General features: G+C 41.1%; 3 protein-coding genes across 5 annotated transcripts; all 3 read right to left on the bottom strand.

The window, feature by feature from the left end:
• Positions 1 to 702: 702 nt before the first annotated feature.
• map6b (microtubule-associated protein 6b) lies at positions 703 to 8,154 on the bottom strand. Of its 2 annotated transcripts, XM_079676577.1 has the most exons (4): positions 6,857 to 8,154; positions 5,540 to 5,753; positions 4,896 to 4,944; positions 2,325 to 2,459 (listed from the first exon to the last, which is right to left on the bottom strand). In XM_079676577.1, the coding sequence occupies exons 1-3, from the start codon at positions 7,582 to 7,584 to the stop codon at positions 4,900 to 4,902; spliced, it is 987 nt and encodes a 328-aa protein (XP_079532703.1). In that variant the 5' UTR covers positions 7,585 to 8,154; the 3' UTR covers positions 2,325 to 2,459; positions 4,896 to 4,899. The 2 variants fall into 2 exon arrangements, with proteins under 2 accessions (XP_079532702.1, XP_079532703.1); XM_079676576.1 differs by lacking the exon at positions 4,896 to 4,944 and having other exon boundaries at positions 703 to 2,459.
• Positions 8,155 to 8,265: 111 nt separating this feature from the next.
• On the bottom strand, positions 8,266 to 12,681 carry LOC307036343 (52 kDa repressor of the inhibitor of the protein kinase-like). The gene is made up of 5 exons (XM_079676575.1): positions 12,333 to 12,681; positions 11,575 to 11,695; positions 11,378 to 11,485; positions 11,234 to 11,270; positions 8,266 to 11,120 (listed from the first exon to the last, which is right to left on the bottom strand). Exons 1-5 carry the CDS (start codon positions 12,419 to 12,421, stop codon positions 9,118 to 9,120), a joined length of 2,358 nt encoding a protein of 785 aa, XP_079532701.1. The 5' UTR covers positions 12,422 to 12,681; the 3' UTR covers positions 8,266 to 9,117.
• A 610-nt stretch (positions 12,682 to 13,291) lies between these two features.
• LOC307036137 (52 kDa repressor of the inhibitor of the protein kinase-like) lies at positions 13,292 to 17,833 on the bottom strand. 2 transcript variants are annotated; one of them, XM_079676170.1, is made up of 6 exons: positions 17,471 to 17,833; positions 16,712 to 16,832; positions 16,515 to 16,622; positions 16,371 to 16,407; positions 14,369 to 16,257; positions 13,292 to 14,338 (listed from the first exon to the last, which is right to left on the bottom strand). In XM_079676170.1, the coding sequence occupies exons 1-6, from the start codon at positions 17,557 to 17,559 to the stop codon at positions 14,288 to 14,290; spliced, it is 2,295 nt and encodes a 764-aa protein (XP_079532296.1). In that variant the 5' UTR covers positions 17,560 to 17,833; the 3' UTR covers positions 13,292 to 14,287. The 2 variants fall into 2 exon arrangements, with proteins under 2 accessions (XP_079532296.1, XP_079532295.1); XM_079676169.1 differs by having other exon boundaries at positions 13,292 to 16,257; positions 17,471 to 17,831.
• Positions 17,834 to 18,178: the final 345 nt, after the last annotated feature.

Below are 18,178 nucleotides of genomic sequence, written 5' to 3'. Positions count from 1 at the left end.
CTGAATTATTCATGCAGTTTCATGTCAGGATGACTGATTCACAGGGAAATGACCAGCAGCAGCAGCAGCAGCAGCAGCCATGAGCTAGTGCATGAACTGAAAAACGATCAAATGATATTTTCATTTGGACTTTGAATCTTTGTTTCTTCATATGGGAAAATGTTTGCAATTCCCACATCGAAAGAAAAAAGAGAGAGTGCTTGATTTGGCTTTTGGAGGGCTGTGAGAATAAAATACATGGCTGAAAAGAAAGGTTTTCCAAGGTCTTTTTGAAAAACTAGGTTAGGTCGATGTTGATGTTGTCTCTGCTTTATAGCCCCATGTATACTGATATTATACATGCTATAAATTAAATGGTTTCCTTTTTAATTTGAAAACTTAAATAACTAATCATTACTGTAGCATCCACAATCAGCTTCACCAAATGCAAATAAGATGTAGGGGTTTGCTTGAACTAGAAGGGAATAAATAACAACAGCTCTGCCAGATTTAGAAGCCCCCCTGTCATTTTATACACCAGGATTCAAATGCTTTTGTTTGCTTGATCCTTCATTTAAATGTTTTATTATTTTACCAAATTTACACAACTCAAAAATCATTTTTATTTAGATTATGGGTGTGAATGTATATTGTTCTTTAATCTACAAAAATATATATAAAAAACACTAATGCCTATAGGGTAGAATAAGTCAGAACACAAGCTGTTAGTATCATCACTTTATTCAGAATTCAACCAGAGCAAGCTGAGAGAACAAGCACAGTTTCACGTCTGCAGCGGTATAACGTTGTTATTTCATAATTTCCCTCTGGTTTGATGCCACGTGTGGCCCAAACAAGACAGCATATAGAATGAGCGATTTAGCACCAGGGTGTTGGAGTGTGTAGCAGCAGGTCTTATGGTTAGGTCAGACATGGTGCTAACTGCAGCAGGCTGTAAGGTCATACACATCAAAGCTCTCAGGCTCACACACGGAAGCTTAAACTTGAAGCAGACTCACGGTGGGTAGTGCTTGACTGGGCTCTCACACACTGCAGCCATGTTTGCCGCCACAGGTAAGTAAAAACCCCTCATGTCATGTTCACAATGAACAGGTGTGATTTGCGTATTATCAGATAGCAACATTTTAAAAAGCGGAACTTCAAGTCCTGGCCCATTCCTTGTTCTTTCCCACCTGGTGAGATCAGCCCATTCAGAGTGACATTTGAGTAAATACAATAGTTTTTCCCTTTTCAGGCCTTTATGCATACATTTTTCTCATTTAGCACAATTACAGCATCACAGATGAGAGGAGAGGACGGAATACAATGTCACAAATACTGAGTCATAAGTACTGCAGTATTCCCATCAAATCAAAGGAGTGGATCTCCATTAAGATTGCCAGAATTGTGTACAACCATATTGCTGGTGCGTTTAGGTAATAGCTTTATTAGCCACTAGACTATGATTTTGTGAATGTACTTTAGTTTCGGTGTGACCAAAATCTATTACTACGCATGCATTATACTTGAAAAGTTCTTTCCCCTAGAAATGTATCTTTAGTTGCTCAATTTACAAGCAAAAATGTGACTGTGTGACATATAGTCTGCTGAAATGTAGCCACTCAACCAAACACAGTGTCCTGCATGCAAGCCGTAGCAATTATATTACACTTCATTTGGTTTCTTGGCAACCAAACTGATAAGACCAGATATCATCCCAAACAATGAAATGAAAACGAGGACCATACAGCGGAGGCACTGTAACTAGGAAAAGCAACCCTAAAACATATGTTGTACTGTCACAACACCTCTTATGTGATAAAGTCTGAGAGAAAAACCATCCCCCTGACTTTTTCTACAATCATTTCAAAACTGATTTGAGTTTTTATTCATTAAGACAAAGGTATATGTGTACTGATGGCTTTTTTTTATGGTTCGATGTCAAACAGAACTCATATAAACAAAGTGCAAATAATGTGCTCAATAATATAAAGCGGTTTTGTGCACCAAAACACAAGGGATCACATACTCACATACATCTGAACTCACACACACACACTCTCTCTGTCACACACACACACACTTACTCACATTTTACAGTGAAATGACTTGCATTATTTTGAAAGCTCAACATCAGTGCCCATTTAAAGGTGACTAATATATGACAGGACAGCAAAAACAACAGGTCAGGAAATAAACCAAAAGGAAGAAATGTGCCTAATTCGTCATGTCGCCTTTGATCACACACATAAAAGTGTAGAGAGAAACTTAATTTAGTGGTTTGCTTCAGCCAGTCTATTGCTGATCTCTTTGCTCTTCTTGGTGACGACTCCATCTGGTTTGGGTTCTGGGGTGCCCAAAGACGGTTTCTTCTTGGCTGACAGGGAACTAGCAAGCACCTTCTCTTTTGATTTTTTCACCGTCTTCCCTGTTGTTGTTGGTGTCTTTTTTGGTTTGATGCGAGACACTGGTTTATCCACCTGAAAGAGAAGAGGGGTGAAAATATTCAGATGGACAAAAAAAATTGTTAATTAAACATAAACCTTGTCGGGAAGCCATAGTTTGATAATTTGGGAAATGCAGTTATTTGCTCTCTTGCCGAGAGTAAGTTAAGACAATTGATACCACCTTCATGTCTTTCCATTAAATATGCAGCTGATTAGCTTAGCCTAGCATAAAGACTCAACAGCACCTTCTTGGCTTGGTGCTGTCACTTCCTGGAGAATTTCCATGACAGCCAGACTGGTACGAGAGCCTAGTATTGATCATCTCATTCAAGTCTTGGCAGGAAAGCAAATGAGCGCATTTCCCAAAATGTTAAACTAACCCTTTAAGACTCTAAATAATGTCAAAGTGCTATTTTGGCATGCAAAAGGTACCTTTGTTACCCTGTTACTTAAATGAGGACAGGCAAATGACACCATACGGTATAGGTGATATTTGCATTATGTGGATTAGTGCAATGGAGATAAAATAAAAAATAAACAGCACAAGAGGTATTTGTGCCTTTGTTTTTATAGAACAGTGGTTTGTGCAGTTTTTCTATAGAGAGGCGAAGTCCCTCCCTTTCCGGGGGAGCTGTATGTATTGAAGTCAAGGGGGAGAGAAAGATTATCTTTCGATCCCGTTTGAATTGTGCCACGAATTACACATATGATGTTTGTCAATTTAAAAGATAATTTTGCAAGTCAAAAAAAAAAAAATGTGTCGTAAAACTGTGAAGTAACACTTTTTTTGTGTGGAACCGCTCAATGAACTACATCTCCCGTCTCGCACCACACACCAAGACGGCCGTCACGTTAGCACATTTCACTTCTTTCTTTCAGAATGAGGCGGAAAGTATTAAAAGAGGTGAAAATCACTAGAAGTCTGGGCATGTTGAGAGCTGTACATACAAAGAAGGGGAGTTATTCGGTTCGTAAGAGCCAGCATGCGGGACCGGGATTCTGGGATTTGTAGTCTTTCTAGTTGCGTATAATTCATAGTCTTATATTTCAACAGTTTTAAGACAAACTGTGACTGTTTTGACATGGAAAAGATTTTTTAAGATTGACAAACATCATATGTGTAATTCATGGCACCATTCAAACGGGATCAAAAGATAAATTTTCTCTCTCCATTGACTTCAATACATAATTTTTCCAAAATAAAGTCCCATGGACCGGAAGTAGACGGGCGTGATTTCGCCTCTCTATTGAAATAGAAAAAGAAGAAGAAACCATAACCTAAAGAGTTAGTGGTTTATATTAGTAAATTATGATGTTAGTCATAGTAAAAGAAATGTAATGTTTTGATAACATTCAACTATTAACAGTAGTAGTGGAGGATTAAGAAGCGACTGGAGGATTGCTGGTTCAAACTCTTACACCTACTTGGAAAATTAAGCAAGGCACCCAGCCTCTCCCTGCTCTTGTTGAGTTTAATATTTCCTGATTAGCTCCAATATACTCACATTTTGCTGAGTAAATAAACCTTAAAAAAGTATTTCTTGTAAGCAATGACAACTGTTTGTAAAGGCTGTAACTGAGAATAAAAGTGAAATGCTCTAATCCTAAGAATAATAGGGACCATGGTGCTATTTGGACAAAAAAAAGTAAACATATTATGCACCATTCACGATACAGTCCAGATTATAATCAACACATTTACTTTTACTCTTGTATGTGGAGATTGAAGAATGAAATTCATGGCTGCATAATACTGAATTTCAAACTGCTACTACACCAAACTGAAATGAAAAGCTAAAAAAGGATAACATCATCCGCTAACAACTGCAATTGGCACAAACACACGGCTGTGCCTTTCTTTAAGTGTTACATTTTGTGTGATATTTTACAAACAAACAAAAAGTATACTTTCCAAATGTAATTGTACCTATACATTGTCTCCAACAAAGAGCCATAAAAAGTGAAGAACTTTTTATATGTACACTTATGAAATGTCTTGTTGCCCTCTATAATGTATTGAACCCATCTTTTTTGTTTTGACCCTAATCTGTTACTCTCAAGTATAATCTAAGTTTACTTGTTTCTTTTATTTATGAATTAATCGACCCTTTTGCTCCATAAATGGTGGTCGGTGATGCAAGCTGAGGTGGGTAAACAGTGAAGATGTGGCTGACTTTTTGCAGGATTGCATCCGGCAGCAGGGTGGAGACTGCGGCTCGTACTAGCCAAGGCGCAGACAGTGTGTGTGTGTGTGTGTGTGTGTGTGTGTGTGTGTGTGTGTGTGTGTGTGTGTGTGTGTGTGTGTGTGTGTGTGTGTGTGTGTGTGTGTGTGTGTGTGTGTGTGTGTGTGTGTGTGTGTGTGTGTGTGTGTGTGTGTGTGTGTGTGTGTGTGTACAGTATGCAGTACGTTTTTGCGTCTGATCAACTTGAGGTCAGCCTCCATGCCTTTTGAAGAAACAGACAACACACCTGACTACCGCAGATTTAGAACAGAGCTGCTCTCAGTCTCTGAGACGTCCTACAAGAATGAGAGAGGGAGTGGCCATATGAACACACTACAGACACAATGTTAACCACTTGTTGTCTGAACTGTCAATCATGCACACGGATACCAATCTATGTGAGAAATAACTTGGAATAAAAGGCATACCTTATTATGAGATGATGTCACTATAATCCAAAAATGGGATGCAATAAATATATTTGTTATTGGTATAAGTAAATGTTTCTTTTTAGTTGACACAGTGTGGCTATTTAAACATTTCACTGTCTGATTTATATGCATGATGGAATAAAATAAGGGCTAATTTTGCAATTTAAAATGAATACAAATTTAGATTTGAAGCTGTTTAATGTGTTCGCATTTAATCAATCACAATGCCAAGCCACAGTATGAAGAATATCATGTACACATCAAACGCTTCTAGTGATAAAGAATTTATGTTAAAAACAATCAAAACTGACAGTGTTTATGGCAAAGTATTAGACCTAGGTAATTGCAGGGCTAATACAGTTTAAGATATGACTTAAATCCAAGTACTTAATTGAATAATAGTAAATAGTGTTACCAGTGTCACACAGTCCTCACATCAGTGTTTGGCGCACGCTCTCACCTTGCTAGTCTCCTTGCCCGGCTCATTGTACAGGCTGCGTATCCTCCTGCGGTCGATCAGCTTGTTGTCGGCGGGCTGAGCCTTCACCTGCTCCCCCTTGTATGTGGCACTGTAGCTGGTCTCACGGCAGCTCTCCTCCACTGGGGGTTTATACTGAGATGGAGCTTTAATGGCCTTCACTGGTTTCACATCCTTATATGCCTTGAACTCAGTCCTAAAACATGAAATAAGCAAACAGAGAGGTATCTGTGGATGTGATTTATGATCATTTCATTATCAATCAATTTGAAAATGACTTCCCTGATTGAGTATATTCTGTGTGAAAGGGAGTGTAGTGAGTTACTACTTTTTAATGTGAAGGAGTTTTGTTTCATGGATTAAGATTCAATATTGGACGGTATCTATGATAAATGATGAGAACTCATCACCGTGAGCAGCTATCTAACTGAAGTCAGAAGTCATGTTCTTTTGAGTTCTGTTTTAAGTTCTGTAAGACAATAAGTCTTAAGTTTGAGTTTTAAGTTCTGTAACACCATAAATTTCAGCATGCATTGACTAGACTTTGTTCTTATTGCTATACTAAAATGAATTATCCTTTACTCACTGGTTACTGGTCTTACAGTATATAATAATTAATGAGTTTCTTGTTAATTTCTGATATCAAAGCTAGCTTTTAATAGATATTAAGAAAAGTATTTAATTGCCAATTTGACCAGGAAATCCTGTTTTAACTTTTTTTTTTAAGCCAATTCAAAAGACAAATGCAGATTTTTTAAATCTCCAATGTTTGCGCACAAAGCACATTGGCACAGGTTGTATGTTTAGTTTATTGGTCAGTTGAGTTAATTTGAAATATTCTCTCTGAATAAGTTTCCTTTAACAAAGGCACTGGTACGACAACTTCCATATTTCAGTAGGGCATACTGAAGGCAGCAAGCCTTAACTAAGTTTGCAAGCATCATGCATCCCTAATTAGATTCAGAGGAAGACTGCTAATAAACCAAGTTAAGACACATGATTACATTCAGACCCTTTTACTGGCTGTACTCGGCTACTGCATTGATTTGGTAGAGGATAAAGCAGAGACAAATCAATAATGCAAGCTTTATCTGTGGCAATATCAGTTTGATTTGGAAATGCATAGACTATTAAAAAAACACCATGCAATAACCAATATATCCGTTAATGATCTGATCTTTAAATGTACAGAGGAGCGGTCTGGCACACAGGAAGTCATTCCGTAGATTAGTTGAAACACTCTCAGAAATGTGAAAGAGGATAAGCGTACATGATAAGGTCTCGCTGCCTGAGGCTTACCTGTAGCTGCTAGAAGTCACCTGCTTTATCTGCCTGTTGAGAGCGTCTGCAGCCGCTCTGCCTTTCTTCTGCTCGGCGCTCACTTCTGCAGAAACCTGCTCCTCCGTCTTCTCCACAGTTTGTCTCTCTGCTGACCTTTCCCTCTTTCCGCTCTTCTTCGTCGGCTCGTTTGACTCTTTCTCCTGTGTTTTCTCTTCGATCTCGCTCTTCTCCACGCCGCTCTCCACCTCGGGGGCAGCTTGCTCCTGTTTTCCGCCCCCTGCGCTTCGCTCTGGCCCTGCGGAGGTGGGGCTGGGTTTGGGGATCCAGGGGTGGTCGTTCTTCTTCGCTATAGGCCAGGCCTTATAATCCTTCTGGTACTGAGTTTCGTTGTTGAACGGGGCCGCCGAGCGCTGCAACTCATTCCTGGGTTTACAGCTGGGCTCGGGGCGAACTCTCCAGGCCTTGAAGTCTTGGCGCATGACAGACGCAGCAGAGCCATCTTTTCCCGCTGCGGCACCCGTCGCGGGCGGTGCCTTCCCAGGCTCCTGCTCACCGGAATGAGGCTGGGTTTCTATGGCAATGGCCCCGGCCCTCTTCAGCCTCGGCTGCGGGTGATGGGGAAGATGCTGCACCTCGCCCACATCCGAGTATCTGCTAAAAACCAAAGGCACCGCGATGTCCCCTTTGTCCAGCTCGGTCCAATAGCGGTTGATGCAGCAAGCACGCGTGAGGCACGGCCATGCCATGATGATACAAAAACAAGAAGGCTGGCGAGAAAAAGATGCGCCGAAAAACTCTAGATGACGGATTGACGTGCAAATGAACGTCCTACTCACGATTCGAAGACTTCATAGGCTTGGTCCCTGTAATCTCTCAGATGTTGCCCCGTCAGTTATTTCTTCTTAAAGCTCTATGCAATTCACACCACTCTTTGCCTGATATTAGAGAAAGTAGATCCCCTCCTGCAGGATATTTGTTCTGACTGAAGTTTAAATGGACTTTGGGGCGTGCTGTAGAGTGCACATTGCGGTCTAGTTGCGCATCAAAGCAACCCCACCCACATTTGTGTGTAGTGATGCCCGGTTTGCGTGAGTGAGTTTGCACGATGAACTATCACCTGAGCTCGTCAGTCTGGCCAGCAGAGAGGGAGGAGACACGGTTAACCCCTGTGCTGCCATGTCAGAAAAGGCGTTACAACGACAGGGGATGTAACAGTAGCCTGCTGTGGTTCCATGGAGAGGAAATGGCCGATCATGATGCTGTGAGGGGCGGAATAAAGATTCTCTTTTACAAGCTTTAATTCTGAAATCCATGCTTATTTTGGCATCCTTCTTTAAAATAAAGATTTTGACTAGATGGATTACAAAATGAAGTTTACATGCAGTTTAAGAGCAATACAAATAAAAACAGTTCGCCACAAAGCTGACTCATTTTTAATTATGTACAAATTATTTTATTAAACCAAACTGAAGAAATAACATTGTGAAAGTATGTGATACCTGACAAGTTATTGAATACTTTGTGTGGCATCCAAAAGGCCACCGTTACAATATGAAAATAAACGACATACACATACTGGCCTTAGTAACAATCCAAGATATGTACGCACATGTATATGCTTTTTTCCCCATTGACCGTGAATTCAGGCCTACATCTTATTTTGGTGTAACTACTCCCTCTTGTGCTGTACTATAGATCAACAGGGCCAATTGCCTTCATCATGTAGACTAAAAGCACACATTGAAGAAATGTTACAAGTGAGCCATTCATGGCAGGTAATTTGTGGAGCAAACTCATATACCAAATGTATCAGATAAAATAAAGGCTGTAGGAAAGAAAATAGCTGCAAGATACTTAATGTCACAGCATCATTACATAGGAGGCTATTCTAATAACAACAGCCTGACAAAGAATCAGAACTTGGAATATTTACACATCGTTCTCTTCACTCTGGACATTTTGTGGTGTAGCATTTTTGTTCTTCTTCAGTCTTCAGGTAATATTCAATTATTTCCACTTTTTCTTTATGCCAAATTTACTTACTTATTAACAATGCGAGACCATTATTTTTAACACATACACTGATACAACACTTTTTTTACTGGGATCATGGACTGAAAAAACAAATGACACTAATTAACACAAAATATTTGCATTATAATCATTATGAGCGACATCCGGGCGTACGTACACCCTAGCACAAATGAGCGACCAAAAGAAGATGTGTGACGGCATATTTGTACCATCCATTTTCGTCCAAATGTGGCTTCTTTGCTGCTTCATTTCATAGCAGCGTCTTCCTCTGCAACTTCGTCAGACTTTGCCTCAACCTCGGCAACTTCCTTAGCCTCAGCCACTGCCTCAGCCTCGGCCACTGCCACTTCCTCAGACTCTGCCTCAGCAACTTCCTCAGACTCTGCCTCGGCTTCAGGATCATCCTCAGGATAGAGTCTGCAATATTTGTCTACCATGACATCCAAGTCATGTTTAACATGAGTGTTAACATTTAGCATTGCCAGACTTTTGTTCCACTGCTTACTTGACATGCTGTCAAGGTAAACCTGCAGACGATCACTCGCTGTGTCACTTTTATTGTCCTCTAGTTTCAAAGCTGGCAGGGCAGAAAGCACCTTGAGGAAAGAGTTTACATTGGGGAAGAACTTGACATCTGGCAGCTGAAGGGTTTCATGGATGGTGGTGGGCAGGCGCACCTCTTTGCCCCTGTGCTTCCACTTGATCCTCCAGCAGTGAAGCTCCGCAGGAAGTGTGTCTGGGCTGGGGAGGTCGGTGCGGTAAACTTCTGCGTAGTTCTCCTCTGTTGTGTTGAACTTCATCTGGCCCATGACGGCTGGGACCAGTGACAGGCATTTCAGAGCTTTGAGGTTGGTCTCGGAGAACATGTCCTCCACCTCCTGCATGACGCCATGGATAACGGGGACGGTCACATACTCCTTAAAATACACTTCTGCATGGACTTCCCCCGCATCAGCTGCACGCTGTTTCCTAAGAAACAGCCTCGGCACATTCACAGGAATCTCCATTACATTGGCCACACTCACAGCCTCCTCATACCAGAACTCGTGGTAGACATCAATGTTATCATTGACCTCGTTTAGTGAATGCAGCACTGCAGTGAGACTGTTTGCAGCAAAAAACACATCAAGTGTTTCCCCTTGGAGATTCCTCCCGAAGGCTCTGGTGAATGTGAGAACATTCTTTAAGATGATGATGGTGACGATGATTTCAAAGTCCGACAGGGTTTCTGTGATTGAATATGCGTCTGCTGTGACAGCATCAGAAAACGTTCCATCATTATTGTCTCGAATGCTATCCATGCACAGCAGCAGGGGGGGCAACATGTCTAGCAGCACATCAAAGACACTGTGCTTCTCTGTCCATTCTGATCCACATGCTAGTTTTAATGTATTTCCTTTCTCTTCATTTTTTTGGTAGTGAGTAGCGATGGCTTTCTCAAGCTCTTCCTGGGCAAACGGAGTGCTCAGGAAAACTTTGACCCTCCTCAGAGTCTCCATGACCACCTGGACATTAGGAAAAGGCAGACTGTTGGCCAGGTGGATGTTCAGCGCCATATGAGAACAAGGCATGTGCAACGCCAGGGGATACTTCTGCATCAGTAATACTGCCACAGCTTTCATCTTGGTGGTGGAGGTCCCGGTAGCCTTGTGGGCCTGACCGCGGCATTCCTCCATGCTGAGTCCCCAGCGGTCAGTCAGCTGGGCCTCCAGCCTCTCTACCAGTGCATTCTCATCACCATCAAATGACATAAAGTCCAAAAACTCCTCACGAAGGACATTTTGCTGGTTGACGTAGCGTAGAAACAGAGGCAGGTGTTTCTCGTTGGCAAAGTCCACAAGGTCACCCGTCACCAAGGAGAAGAAGCGGCTCTCTCTCACCTCCATCAGCATCTCCTCTCTCACTGTGTTTTCACAGACGTCCAACAGCTGGCTCTGCTGGGTTGCAGAGAGGTATTCAGTGTTCACAGCTGTTGCCTGAAATCGCTTCCTCAGAGCTTCATCTCCAGCATTCATGCGGTAATCTACAAGGGCCTGGAGGTTGCTGGACATGTGTTTGGCTTCAGATACCTTGCAAGCTACTATTGGGATGCTTTGTTTTCCTAACATAACCACAACCTCAAACAAGGACCGCAGGTGGTCACGAAACTCCTTCTCCTCTGTGGACAGTTGAGGTTCATCCTCATTGGTGCTTGAGCTGTCCTCAACAGCTCCATCTTTTTTGGAAGCAAGCTGCTCAATAGAAGCCACTGGGGAAAGACAAACAGACAAAATGTAAACAGTGATCATTTTAAGTAAATACTTAATAAAATAAACATTATTTTTCCTTAATGAGCACAACATATATTTCCTATTTACTTACATCTCCTTTCTTTAATCTTCCTTAAATCTTCTTCAGTCTAAAAGGAAAAATTCAGGTCATTTACAAAAAACAGACAACAGTTTGTGAACTATCATGCTTAAGAGGTTAATTTAAAACAGTGAAACTATTAAATATTTTCCTTACAAGTTCTTTTATTCGCTTGCGATGTCTGGTATGAGGATTCTTTAGATGGCTTGTCAGATCAAATATGGTTGGAATGGCTGTGTCCTTCAATACAGTCCTGTAGGGGCTCTGAAAGACCATGCAAATTATAAAAAAATTGGGATAATCCCATTTTTGGGAAAATAAGTAGAAATGTTAGACTTGTTTGAGATACTCACGGTTTTGCACACCATCGCAGGGTCGAAGTGTTTGGCACATAATCTGTAGTGCTTGTTCAGCTGGTCTGACGTTTTTGCCTCTAAATCTGCTCTGCGGCAGTTCTCTACCCAGATTCGGCATCTAAAGGAGACACATAGCAGCTTTATGAGACATCCAAAACAAATCTGTGCTGAGACAGGTGGCTGTGTCTGTAAACACAACTTATATCAACTTATATTATCCATAGTATGTGCTCCCATACAATGATTGCATGTGCAATACAATATTGTAATAGTTAACAGTGACAGGGAATATGTTTTCTGCATTGCGTTCTTTTACTTTTAGTTACATTTGCCTAATTATACTAAATGTTTTGTTGCAGAACTTGTACACGAGTTTTAATTGTATAGTGTGGTATTAGCACATTTTTACTTCTGACACACTTTCGCTACCACGGCACTAAAGTAGACCTGGCCATTCAACAAAAACAAGTCAGATATAACGCTCATAGATATATGTGTCACCTAATTTAAGACAAACATCACTCTCTGCAAAATATATTTAGATATTTATTTTCAAAATGAATAACAAGCCTAGACCCAACATGAAAAACGTTTCTCTTTGTATAAGGTAAAGCTTTGGTTAGTTCGTTTGCCAGCTTTGCAAATGTTATGATCGTTGAGCTCTCACTGAATTATCACAGTTTGCATTCATGTTAAGGTTTACATGGAGGTTTCAGTTTATTTAAGTGGGTGACTCTAAAATATTTCCTTCCTACCTTTCTGGGTCCCGTGGAAAACGAAAAAATGCCAAATCTGACTGTGTGCTCTTCCGTGTACAGTTTGGGGCCGCGCAAAAATTCGGCATGCTTCAAGCTAGGTAGTTAGCTTAGCTAACCTAACTTAAGCGCTTTCCTTTACTTAATCGTGTGGAACCAGATACTTTTCTCAGGCTAGCAGAACACTTAAAACGCCTTAACTAGTGTTCGCTTGGGTTTCCATCAAACTATCAAAGAGTTTGTGGAGTGGATTCGCGAACACAATCACAACGGTTGAATTTTGAGTAGATCGTTCTGCAGGACGACGTCCCGCCTACCACGTTCCTGATTGGACGTACACACATTCTAAGGTATAACTATTGGTTGCTGACGGTACGCCGTTCATTTCTAATGACCAATTAAAATACATCTAATATTTCTTCTTCACCCTTAAATATACTGACAGCAGCTTTCCAAGGTTTAATGCTGCTGCCCCCCACTGGGTCTCCCACTGAATGACAAGAGTTAGCCTGCTTAAATGGTAGATTGTCTTTGTGCTTAATATATTAACGATAGATGAGGTTTTCCAAGAAGATTGTACCCGTTAACTCGTTATATGACCTAGGGTTTCAAACAAATATCTAGCCATATGGAGAAAATGACGTTAAATCCATTTGTAATTGGTAACTATGAAATCCCATAACTTACTAATTCTTCCTCAGTAAGTTAGCTGTCTTAAATTCAGTCAAATCGGTTAAGAGAAAACCCGTTGATTAGATAAACTAGTAGAACTATAACTATCACCTGAGCTCGTCAGTCTGGCCAGCAGAGGGAGGAGACACGGTTAACCCCTGTGCTGCCATGTCAGAAAAGGCGTTACAACGACAGGGGATGTAACAGTAGCCTGCTGTGGTTCCATGGAGAGGAAATGGCCGATCATGATGCTGTGAGGGGCGGAATAAAGATTCTCTTTTACAAGCTTTAATTCTGAAATCCATGTTTATTTTGGCATCCTTCTTTAAAATAAAGATTTTGACTAGATGGATTACAAAATGAAGTTTACATGCAGTTTAAGAGCAATATAAATAAAAACAGTTCGCCACAAAGCTGACTCATTTTTAATTACGTACAAATTATTTTATTAAACCAAACTGAAGAAATAACATTGTGAAAGTATGTGATACCTGTCAAGTTATTTAACACTTTTTGTGGCATCCAAAAGGCCACCGTTTCAATATGAAAATAAACGACATACACATACTGGCCTTAGTAACAATGCAAAATATGTACACACATGTATATGCTTTTTTTCCCCATTGACCGTGAATTCAGGCCTATTTCTTATTTTGGTGTAACTACTCCCTCTTGTGCTGTACTATAGATCAACAGGGCCAATTGCCTTCATCATGTAGACTAAAAGCACACATTGAAGAAATGTTACAAGTGAGCCATTCATGGCAGGTAATTCGTGAAGCAAACTCATATACCAAATGTATCAGATAAAATAAAGGCTGTAGGAAAGAAAATAGCTGCAAGATACTTAATGTCACAGCATCATTACATAGGAGGCTATTCTAATAACAACAGCCTGACAAAGAATCAGAACTTGGAATATTTACACATCGTTCTCTTCACTCTGGACATTTTGTGGTGTAGCATTTTTGTTCTTCTTCAGTCTTCAGGTAATATTCAATTATTTCCACTTTTTCTTTATGCCAAATTTACTTACTTATTAACAATGCAAGATGTAGCTGTACACCATTATTTTTAACACATACACTGATACTACACTTTTTTTACTGGGATCATGGACTGAAAAACAAATTACACTAATTAACACAAAATATTTACATTATAATCATTATGAGTGACATCCGGGCGTACGTACACCCTAGCACAAATGAGCGACCAAAAGAAGATGTGTGACAGCATATTTGTACCATCCATTTTCGTCCAAATTTGGCTTCTTTGCTGCTTCATTTCATCGCAGCGTCTTCCTCTGCAACTTCCTCAGACTTTGCCTCAGCCTCGGCAAATTCCTCAGACTTTGCCTCAGCCTCGGCCACTGCCACTTCCTCAGACTCTGCCTCAGCAACTTCCTCAGACTCGGCTTCAGGATCATCCTCAGGATAGAGTCTGCAATATTTTTCTACCATGACATCCAAGTCATGTTTAACATGAGCGTTAACATTTAGCATTGCCAGACTTTTGTTCCACTGCTTACTGGACATGCTGTCAAGGTAAACCTGCAGACGATCACTCGCTGTGTCACTTTTATTGTCCTCTAGTTTCAAAGCTGGCAGGGCAGAAAGCACCTTGAGGAAGAAGTTTACATTGGGGAAGAACTTGACATCTGGCAGCTGAAGGGTTTCATGGATGGTGGTGGGCAGGCGCACCTCTTTGCCCCTGTGCTTCCACTTGATCCTCCAGCAGTTAAGCTCCGCAGGAAGTGTGTCTGGGCTGGGGAGGTCGGTGCGGTAAACTTCTGCGTAGTTCTCCTCTGTTGTGTTGAACTTCATCTGGCCCATGACGGCTGGGACCAGTGACAGGCATTTCAGAGCTTTGAGGTTGGTCTCGGAGAACATGTCCTCCACCTCCTGCATGACGCCATGGATAACGGGGACGGTCACATACTCCTTAAAATAAACTTCTGCATGGACTTCCCCCGCATCAGCTGCACGCTGTTTCCTAAGAAACAGCCTCGGCACATTCACAGGAATCTCCATTACATCGGCCACACTCACAGCCTCCTCGTACCAGAACTTGTGGTAGACATCAATGTTATCATTGACCTCGTTTAGTGAATGCAGCACTGCAGTGAGACTGTTTGCAGCAAAAAACACATCAAGTGTTTCCCCTTGGAGATTCCTCCCGAAGGCTCTGGTGAATGTGAGAACATTCTTTAAGATGATGATGGTGACGATGATTTCAAAGTCCGACAGGGTTTCTGTGATTGAATATGCGTCTGCTGTGACAGCATCAGAAAACGTTCCATCATTATTGTCACGAATGCTATCCATGCACAGCAGCAGGGGGGGCAACATGTCTAGCAGCACATCAAAGACACTGTGCTTCTCTGTCCATTCTGATCCACATGCTAGTTTTAATGTATTTCCTTTCTCTTCATTTTTTTGGTAGTGAGTAGCGATGGCTTTCTCAAGCTCTTCCTGGGCAAACGGGGTGCTAAGGAAAACTTTGACCCTCCTCAGAGTCTCCATGACCACCTGGACGTTAGGAAAAGGCAGACTGTTGGCCAGGTGGATGTTCAGCGCCATATGAGAACAAGGCATGTGCAACGCCAGGGGATACTTCTGCATCAGTAATACTGCCACAGCTTTCATCTTGGTGGTGGAGGTCCCGGTAGCCTTGTGGGCCTGACCGCGGCATTCCTCCATGCTGAGTCCCCAGCGGTCAGTCAGTTGGGCCTCCAGCCTCTCTACCAGTGCATTCTCATCACCATCAAATGACATAAACTCCAAAAACTCCTCACGAAGGACATTTTGCTGGTTCACGTAGCGTAGAAACAGAGGCAGGTGTTTCTCGTTGGCAAAGTCCACAAGGTCCCCCGTCACCAAGGAGAAGAAGCGGCTCTCTCTCACCTCCATCAGCATCTCCTCTCTCACTGTGTTTTCACAGACGTCCAACAGCTGGCTCTGCTGGGTTGCAGAGAGGTATTCAGTGTTCACAGCTGTTGCCTGAAATCGCTTCCTCAGAGCTTCATCTCCAGCATTCATGCGGTAATCTAAAAGGGTCTGGAGGTTGCTGGACATGTGTTTGGCTTCAGATACCTTGCAAGCTACTAGCATAACCACAACCTCAAACAAGGACCGCAGGTGGTCACGAAACTCCGTCTCCTCTGTGGACAGTTGAGGTTCATACTCATTGGTGCTTAAGCTGTCCTCAACAGCTCCATCTTTTTTGGAAGCAAGCTGCTCAATAGAAGCCACTGGGGAAAGACAAACAGACAAAATGTAAACAGTGATCATTTTCAGTAAATACTTAATAAAATAAACATTATTTTTCCTTAATGACCACAACATATATTTCCTATTTACTTACATCTCCTTTCTTTAATCTTCCTTGAATCTTCTTCAGTCTAAAAGGAAAAATTCAAGTCATTTACAAAAAACAGACAACAGTTGTGAACTATCATGCTTAAGAGGTTAATTTAAAAACAGTGAAACTATTAAATATTTTCCTTACAAGTTCTTTTATTCGCTTGCGATGTCTGTTATAAGGATTATTTAGATGGCTTGTCAGATCAAATATGGTTGGAATGGCTGTGTCCTTCAATACAGTCCTGTAGAGGCTCTGAAAGACAATGCAAATTATAAAAAAATTGGGATAATCCCATTTTTGGGAAAATAAGTAGAAATGTTAGACTTGTTTGAGATACTCACGGTTTTGCACACCATCGCAGGGTCGAAGTGTTTGGCACATAATCTGTAGTGCTTGTTCAGATGGTCTGACGTTTTTGCCTCAAAAGCTGCTCTGCGGCAGTTCTCTACCCAGATTCGGCATCTAAAGGAGACACATAGCAGCTTTATGAGACATCCAAAACAAATCTGTGCTGAGACAGGTGGCTGTGTCTGTAAACACAACTTATATCAACTTATATTATCCATAGTATGTGCTCCCATACAATGATTGCATGTGCCATACAATATTTTAATAGTTAACAGTGACAGGGAATATTTTTCTGCATTGTGTTTTTTACTTTTAGTTACATTTGCCTAATTATACTAAATGTTTTGTTGGAGAACTTGTACAAGAGTTTTAATTGTATAGCGAGGTATTAGTACAGTTTTACTTCTGACACACTTTCGCTACCACCACGGCACTAAAGTAGACCTGGCCATTCAACAAAAACAAGTCAGATATAACGCCCATAGATATATGTGTCACCTAATTTAAGCCAAACATCACTCTCTGCAAAATATATTTAGATATGTATTTTTAAAATGAATAACAAGCCTAGAACCAACATGAAAAACGTTTATCTCTGTATATAAGGTAACGCTTTGGTTAGTTCGTTTGCCAGCTTTGCAAATGTTATGATCGTTGAGCTCTCACTGAATTATCAGTTTGCATTCATGTTAAGGGTTACATGGAGGTTTCAGTTTATTTAAGTGGGTGACTCTAAAATATGTCCTTCCTACCTTTCTGGGTCCCGTGGAAAACGAAAAAATGCCATATCTGACTGTGTGCTCTTCCCTGTACAGTTTGGGGCCGCGCAAAAATTCGGCATGCTTCAAGCTAGGTAGTTAGCTTAGCTAACCTAACTTAAGAGCTTTCCTTTACTTAATCGTGTGGAACCAGATACTTTTCTCAGGCTAGCAGAACACTTAAAACGCCTCAACTAGTGTGCGTTTGGGTTTCCATCAAACTATCAAACAGTTTGTGGAGTGGATTCGCGAACACAATCACAACGGTTGAATTTTGAGAAGATCGTTCTGCACTAGGACGACGTCCCGCCTACCACGTTCCTGATTGGACGTACACACATTCTGAGGTATAACTATTGGTTGCTGAAAGTACGCCGTTCATTTCTAATGACCAATTAAAATACATCTAATATTTCTTCTTCACCCTTAAATATACTGACAGCAGCTTTCCAAGGTTTACTGCTGCTGCCCCCCACTGGGTCTCCCACGGGATGACAAGAGTTAGCCTGCTTAAATGGTAGATTGTCTTTGTGCTTAATATATTAACGATAGATGAGGTTTTCCAAGAAGAAGATTGTACCCGTTAACTCGTTATATGACCTAGGGTTTCAAATAAATATCTAGCCATATTTAGAAAATAACGTTAAATCCATTTGCAATTGGTAACTATGAAATCCCACAATTTACTAATTCTTCCTCACT

The sequence above is a fragment of the Notothenia rossii genome (genome assembly GCF_949606895.1).
Source record: "Notothenia rossii genome assembly, chromosome: 4".
Lineage (NCBI taxonomy): Eukaryota > Metazoa > Chordata > Actinopteri > Perciformes > Nototheniidae > Notothenia > Notothenia rossii.
The sequence above is the reverse complement of the archived record's forward strand: the minus strand, read 5'-3'. Positions and strand labels throughout refer to the sequence as shown.

Bases quoted from the DNA above. Each gene is read 5' to 3' on its own strand.
- map6b (XM_079676576.1), bottom strand. From the start codon at position 7,584: ATGGCATGGCCGTGCCTCACGCGTGCTTGCTGCATCAACCGCTATTGG. The intron at 5,754-6,856 runs GTAAGCCTCAGG...TTCATGTTTTAG, and splicing joins GTGACTTCTAGCAGCTACAG to GACTGAGTTCAAGGCATATA. The intron at 2,460-5,539 runs GTGAGAGCGTGC...CTTCTCTTTCAG, and splicing joins CGGGCAAGGAGACTAGCAAG to GTGGATAAACCAGTGTCTCG.
- LOC307036343 (XM_079676575.1), bottom strand. From the start codon at position 12,421: ATGCCGAATTTTTGCGCGGCCCCAAACTGTACACGGAAGAGCACACAG. The intron at 11,696-12,332 runs GTAGGAAGGAAA...TGTCTCCTTTAG, and splicing joins TTTCCACGGGACCCAGAAAG to ATGCCGAATCTGGGTAGAGA. The intron at 11,486-11,574 runs GTGAGTATCTCA...ATGGTCTTTCAG, and splicing joins CTGCGATGGTGTGCAAAACC to AGCCCCTACAGGACTGTATT.
- LOC307036137 (XM_079676169.1), bottom strand. From the start codon at position 17,559: ATGCCGAATTTTTGCGCGGCCCCAAACTGTACAGGGAAGAGCACACAG. The intron at 16,408-16,514 runs GTAAGGAAAATA...TTTTCCTTTTAG, and splicing joins GCAAGCGAATAAAAGAACTT to ACTGAAGAAGATTCAAGGAA. The intron at 16,258-16,370 runs GTAAGTAAATAG...GTCTTTCCCCAG, and splicing joins GAAGATTAAAGAAAGGAGAT to TGGCTTCTATTGAGCAGCTT.